The sequence below is a fragment of the Psammomys obesus genome, unplaced genomic scaffold (assembly GCF_907164565.1).
Source record: "Psammomys obesus unplaced genomic scaffold, mPsaObe1.curated_primary_1811, whole genome shotgun sequence".
In the NCBI taxonomy this organism is placed as follows: Eukaryota; Metazoa; Chordata; class Mammalia; order Rodentia; family Muridae; genus Psammomys; species Psammomys obesus.
Window position 1 is genome coordinate 12,346 of NW_026596134.1, and position 6,621 is coordinate 18,966.

A 6,621-nucleotide genomic window follows, 5' to 3' on the forward strand; every position below is an offset into this window, starting at 1 on the left:
TCCAGTAGGGGTTCCCGTGACCAGCTATTCCTCAGCCTCACACAGTGACCTTTCCTGATGCTAATCACATAAGCCACCACTCACAGCCCTGGGACACCTGCTGTTTGAAGGCCCAAATCCAAACTTCTTTTCATGTCCTAAGGACCAGCTCTGCCCAATGTTCCTCCAAGATGCCGATCATACCCAGTCCTCTTAAGGGCCTCAGGTTAAGGTCAGCAGACTAGCACCAGAATGTATGAAGCAGGGATGAATTGATGAGGATGGAGGGTGCCCTAGCTCTCTCCTCTACTACATCTGGCCACACAGGCTACCTCAAGAGGGAGAAGGGGTGGCTAGATGCAACTAGATGAATCTGACCCTTTAGCAAATGAAAACACAGAGACAAGAGAGCAGCAAGATAGGATGGCCCTGGCTTCAGCAAGAGAAGGACAAAGACAACATCCCAGACACTCGGAATCAGAGCTCACCCCTTGGGCCTCCTTTACTGAGCTCCCCACCCAAGACTGCACAGAGCCAAGGACAGCCAGGGTCTGCCCATTAGCTGGGGAATTCTTGCAGCCACCCATGGTCACTGTCCTGTGTCATAGGCCTTCACTGTCTGCGTCTTGTTGGTGGGTTGCAGTGTCTTGGGAATGTGGAACCCAGAGCCAAGGCTTTCAGGGTGCCCATCAGGCACTGGAGAGGATGTGGTCAGATGTGGAGACAAAGCCCAGTATGGAAGGCAGAGGGGCACTGCCACATTCTACCAGGTCAGGGGTATAGCCGTGCGTAGTCCCTGTGCCCCTGGGGAAAACGACCTCCAATGACAGCTGCTTGCAAAACAGGGGACTCTCGAGATCCAGACTCAGAGAAACAGCTCTCTGGGTGGGGGGGGAGCAGTCGGTGCATCCAGAGGTGGGCACAGGAATGAAACTGCCCTACTGTGCACAGCTGGAACCGTACCTGTCTACAAGCAGTCATAGACTGGACTGCAAATGCCCTGCTCTGGGTCACAGGGGCACAGACCCTTGCTTCAGGGGAGACGAATGCGAGGATTGGGCAATGCAGTGAACACAGGCCTGGCAAGCCACAGGGCTGTGTGGCACTGCAGATGCCAGGCCAGGAATATACGTAACCATCTCCCCTCACGGGCAGGGCTCCTCACAGCTTCATAAAGCCCCAGATGTCAGAGAGAGACACCCCGAGGCCTGATGCGTTCAGTCAGCACAGACGCAGGGTGGAGGCCAGGGAGTGGCCACCTGCAGACAGACTTCAAGGCTGGCGCACTGGGGCAGGGCCAGGCCCGGGTGACAGGAGGCCAGACTGCTCTTCTGGCTGAGGCTGCATGCAGCTTGAGCTCGGGAACAAAGCTGGCACCTGATCCCATTGATACTGGCAGCCATGAGCCCAAGCCACCCATAGGCAGAGGGAGTTTGCACAGGAAGGGGATGGAACCTGAGTTGGGAAGGGCAGCGGCAAGAGGCCTGGACAACTGTGAGGTGGATTGGGAGTAGGGGGTTGAGATACCTCTGTGGGGACAGGCACAGTGAGGTGGGAGAAGAGAGGGTGTTTCTGACACAGGGCGACAATGGAGCCCACCCAGGGACTACTGAGAACCACCTGGAGAAGAGACCCAGACACACCGTTTGCTCCAGTGGTCCCTGGCTGCCCCACAGCCGCCAGCACTCAGCAGTCCTTGCCACTCTGCCCAGGCGGGAACTCATGAAACAAGAACAGCCAGGCTTTGGGTACAAAACTGTAAACACAAGTCTTTAAAATGACAGAGGCCTCCTTGGCCCCAAACTCTGAGCAGAGGCCCCTACCATAGGTCCAGATCTCCTGAAACACTGCCCTCCCTTCCCACCCCGGTGGCCCAGCAGCAGGCAGGGCTTGAACCATCTCCACTTGAGACCAGGCTTCACCAGCTGCCCTGTGCATCGAGGTGAGCTAGTGGCGTGGAGGCTGAGTGTCCGTGCTCCGAGAGATTCCTGAGATGAAGAAGCAAACGCGGCCCCAGACACCCCAGGCACTGCACTCACAACACCTGTTCCTAAGGGGAGCCTGCCCCATCCCATCCCATGCAAACCGCGCGCAGCTAGTCCAGCGTCTGTGCGGCCCGCGGGGGGCCTGTCACGTGTCCAAAGCGTCACGAGTGGGTGAGGGCCCGTGGGGGCGCACCGGCGGGCCATGCAGTGGTGGAGGAGGCGGCACCGAGTTGCGCTGGGAAGGCGGTGGCTGCAGCTCAAGGGCAAGCGCAGGCGGTGGAAAGTCGCGAACCTGACGACGGTACTCGAGGAACGTGCAGGCCTTGGTGGCCAGCGCCACCACGTTCTTGCCTACGAAGATGGCGGAGACTCGGCTATCGCGGAAGAGCGCCATGTTGGCGGCACGGGCCAGCACGGCTACCACGTTGACAGTGGCGAGGCTGAGCACCGGGTACAGCATCATCTTCTGCGGCGCAATGTGCTCCCCTTGCATGCTGACCTCGCTGAGCGCCACGCAGGGCAACACCAGCAACAGCATGTAGCAATAGAAAAAGGTGAGGCCTTCGGCCCACAGGGGCAGCCCAGTGCGCGGCGGCTCCCACAGGTTGGCCTGCATGTCTAGCAGATCCAGCAGGTCTAAAGCCACCCAGAAGAGGCGGCCGCGCAGGTCCTCGCGCTTCCGGAAGGTGCGCACGTACTCCATGCGGTCCAGTGCCACGAGCAACAGGAACAAGCCCGGCACACATACAGACAGCAGCAGCGTGAGCGCCTTCCGAGCCACTGGGTCGGCCGCTCCGCGCCGCGCCGCCTTGTAGTTCTGAAAGATGAAATACAGCTTGATCTCCAGCACGAAGATATAGAGGAACCAGAGGATCATGGCGTAGCCACGCTTGGCCGTGCGCACCTCGGCCCCCACCCACACGGCAACGTAGCGCAGCACCAGCAGGAAGCACACATCGCCTACCAACACGATGATGCACACACCGATCTTGCGCGGACCCTGGTTCTGCTCCACCAGGTACGCGTCCATGACGGCCATACTGCCCATAATCACCAGCGTGGTCAGGCACACGTGGCGCCGGTCCGGAGGCGGCAGCACCATGGTCAGCGGCCCGGGCTCGGCCCTGGCGCTCACAGTCCCAACGCCGGGCAGGGACCAGGTCCTGCTGGGTCCTGGAGAGCAGCGGCCCCCAGGCTCAACCCTCCGGCATGGTGCTGCGCAGCGGGGCGCGGGGCTCGTACAGCTGCCCGGAGCGCGCTGCCGGCCGGCGAGCTCGGAACCTGGGAAAGACCAAAGACAAGTCAGATTGTGGTGTCGAGCGGCACCGAGGCACCCGGCAGCCTTCCCAGGCCTGGCTGTTTCCTGCGCGAGGTGCTGTCCCCACGCCGAGTGCGGGAGGGCCTCTCGGACGCACGCACACGCCACTGCTAGCACCCGAGACCCGGAGCCCGGAGCCCGGAGACGGGGCCTCCAGAGGGCGCTGCAGCCCCACCTGAGGGACCGATCTCATTCCCGCCACCGCCAGGAAGGAAATGGAACGGAAGTGGTTTCTCCCCGCCGCCACTCGCATTCTAAATGCCCTGGTGATCTGTCCCGGCTGGGCCCACGCCTCCGTCTCTCCTGGCTCTGGCAGCCTGAACCACACAACGTCCTTGTGGTCCAGGGCCGCCGGCTTTAAGCCGCTTCTTTAGAGGTTCTGGGCACCCTTTCCTGGTGTTGCGCTGTACTCAACGCACAGGGAGACTTGGAAACCCAGGTCACACCCTGGGGACAAGGCACTGAGCAAGTTTTCCGATCCTAGATGGACAGTCATTCAAATCCTCAATTATCCATCTCACAAGTCCCCTCGCGCCTCCCTATGACGGCTTTGCACCACCGACGGCCCCTTTCCTCCATCCACACTGTCTCTCCGCTCTCCTGAGGGCAGAGCAGACCATTCTCTTCCCTAACCCACCGCTGCTAGCCCTCGCCCTGGGAAGTGTTTTCCTCCTGACCACACCTCCTACACCCTCTCTCTGGCCCAGCACACTCGCACTTCCAGCACCTCTGGTCGCCGGTGGGCTTCGGCCACAGGCTTCTCTGCACCTTCAAGGCCAATCTCAGGAGCGCTGTCGGCAGGATTTAGTCTCCTCCTATGTTCCTGGCACTGGCTGTCATGTCTGTGGTACTCAGATGTGATGGCCAGATTGTGGGTGCTGATCTGGCCTGTTCACACTTCCGGCAGCCTTCATCCACCCAGCCCAAAGTCACTTCCAATCAGGCCTCTCCGCTCCCCTCCACAGTACCTGGCACGAGGGCTCTGTTTACTGTCCTGTCTAGACAAAGACATAAAATTTATTGTCACCATGACAGGGATGCATCCAGCCTGCTCCTGGTGACACCACAGTGACCCTCAAACTCCACAACGGCCCCTGCCTCATCTCAGCTTCTGCCCCCTCCACTGGGGTTCTCACCGCTACACCGGAGCTGCAATGGGGTGTTTGGGGAGTCATCTGCCCACACCAGGGCTCCAAGGATCCACACACTTCCCAGGTTAGGGATCCATTTTCATTCCCGCTGGTAGGTCCTCCTCCCCCAGGACGCACAGCTAGGCCCTGCCCACCTGGAACTCCCTCCTTTGGCTACAGCCAAACACTGAATTTCCTTCCTCTTAGCAATTGTCCAGGCCGAATAGCCTGCTGCTAGCTAACCTTCCTCCCCATTATCTGCACACCATCGCTCCCTAGATCAGTCACTGTCAAATGCCAAATGCCATGAGCAAAAGGCTCTGAGCTGGTAATGGGACAGACCCCAATCCCTAGGAGAGGAGTACCTGGCCTTCAGGAAGCCAGAACCCAAGACTGGCGTCCCCTCCCCCACACTCTGCCCTAGCCATGTTCCCAGGGACCCAGCCCAGGTCCACCTGCCCTGAGTCTCCCACGCCAGTCACAAACGCCCATCCCAAGCAACCCTGCCCACTGTTCAAACCTCACACAGAGATTCAGGGCCTCCAAGCCCTAAAATGCCTGCCTCTCCCTCATGCTTTGCAAGGACTCCTAGCCCCTTGGTACCTCCAAAGGAGAGGCTAAGGCAAAGGAGGATCCTCTCCTCCTCGACCCCGTGGAGGAGGGTCTACAGGCTCCCAGCAGATTGCGTTTCAGTTTGTCTTTTCCCACTAAAGGTTTCCCCAGTGGGGCCTGGGCCTGATCCCGCCGCCATGCAGCTGCCCCTGCCCATCCCACGGCCTGCAGCCTGGGGGCGGGGGCGGTACAGGCCCACTGGCAGCCGCTACTGCTGCCGCTGCAGCCGCCGCCTACCGCCCACCTCCGCCGACCTGCTCGGCCCAGCCGCCCGCCTCCTGCTGCCCCGCCGTTCGCGTCCCGCGCTTACCCTGCCGGCCAGATGCAGCGCGCCGGCCGGCCCCGCCGAGCCTCCGCGCCGGGCCCAGGCGCTGGGTGCTGCGCTCCGCCCCTCAGCCGCGGGCACCGCCTCCGGCCGAGGCCCCGCCCCGCGCCCCCGGGACGCCCAGACCCCAGCCAAGAGAGGTCCAAGGACCTAAGGCTGTTGCGTAGTACGGGTTGCCATGGCGACAGCTCTGCGCAGCTCCTGCGCCCAGGGCAGGTGGCACTAGGTGCCGGACAACCTGGCATCCACCCCAGAGCCCGTGGTCTGTCCACTTGGCCTCAACACACAGCAAAAATCGTCAAACAGGTCTCATCAGCCCTCACACCATGAAATTTCACTGTCGATCTCCAAGTTCAGACCCTGACAGCCAGCTCACCTGCTACACAGGCTGGACCCAGAACCGCGGAGGTGGCTGGACGTAAGGGCGGGGCTAAGTGCCCGCTAGCCGCAGTTATACCTCCTGGCCAGATCTCAGCAGTGTCCTGCACGGACACACGAGCTAGGGCCTAGATCCTAGCACTAGAGTTTTATATCCTATGGGAGAAATCCAGCTGTGAGGCTCTCAGTCAGTAGAAGGACCAGATGGGAGCGCATCAGAGAGGGAGAACAAGGTTCTAGGCTTAGACTTCTCTCGCTAAGCGCCCCATTCTTAGTCCGCCATCCGTATAGCAGGGCTGCCCTGTCACCAGAGGAAGACAACAGGGAGGCTTACTGGTTGCCTACACTTCTTCCCCAGAGCTGAGGTTTCCCTCTGGCAAGCACTGAGGACAAGGGAGCTGAGGGGACCTGAAGGGGTGGAGCTGGGGTCTCCTCAGCACCCGTCAGCATCCTCAACAAGACATTGGGGCACGGTGGCCAAGTATGAGTAGGTGATGGATGCTGTTCTGGTGACCCTTGGAAGCTAGACTATCGGGCCATAGAGGGCCACCCTCCTGGTGTGGGGATATGCTTCCACGATGCCCATCAGGAGAGAAGAGTAGGGAAGAGCCAGTAAGGAGTGCAACGGGACCCCAAAGCTCTCCTTTGCCCTGGAAGAGCTACCTACACCTAGCAATGGACGGTTTATATCTCCTCAGCCTCAGGGATCAGAGGCCCGGACACCAACGCCAGACTCAGCATGGAGGTCAGACCCAGTAAGGAGGTAGCACTTCGGAGCCCTGGGCCTGGGAGGAGAACACCCCTGGCAGAGTCAAGCAAGGCTGGGAGGAGAGGGATGGGCAGCCTGTGTCAGTCCTGGTCTGTTTCTTCCCTCTGCCCTCTCCTCCTTACTCT

The 6,621-nt window shown here is 60.5% G+C and overlaps 1 protein-coding gene across 3 annotated transcripts; it reads right to left on the reverse strand.

Annotated features, from left to right (window-relative positions):
• Positions 1-1,729: 1,729 nt before the first annotated feature.
• Positions 1,730-5,388, reverse strand: Tmem121 (transmembrane protein 121). Of its 3 annotated transcripts, none has more exons than XM_055593071.1 (3): positions 5,335-5,388; positions 4,010-4,280; positions 1,730-3,245 (listed from the first exon to the last, which is right to left on the reverse strand). In XM_055593071.1, the coding sequence occupies exon 3, from the start codon at positions 3,064-3,066 to the stop codon at positions 2,110-2,112; it is 957 nt and encodes a 318-aa protein (XP_055449046.1). In that variant the 5' UTR covers positions 3,067-3,245; positions 4,010-4,280; positions 5,335-5,388; the 3' UTR covers positions 1,730-2,109. The 3 variants fall into 3 exon arrangements, with proteins under 3 accessions (XP_055449046.1, XP_055449047.1, XP_055449048.1); XM_055593072.1 differs by lacking the exon at positions 5,335-5,388 and adding an exon at positions 5,016-5,049; XM_055593073.1 differs by lacking the exon at positions 4,010-4,280 and having other exon boundaries at positions 5,335-5,353.
• Between the last annotated feature and the right edge of the window lie 1,233 nt (positions 5,389-6,621).

Coding starts and splice junctions, on each gene's coding strand:
- Tmem121 (XM_055593071.1), bottom strand. CDS start 3,066: ATGGTGCTGCCGCCTCCGGACCGGCGCCACGTGTGCCTGACCACGCTG.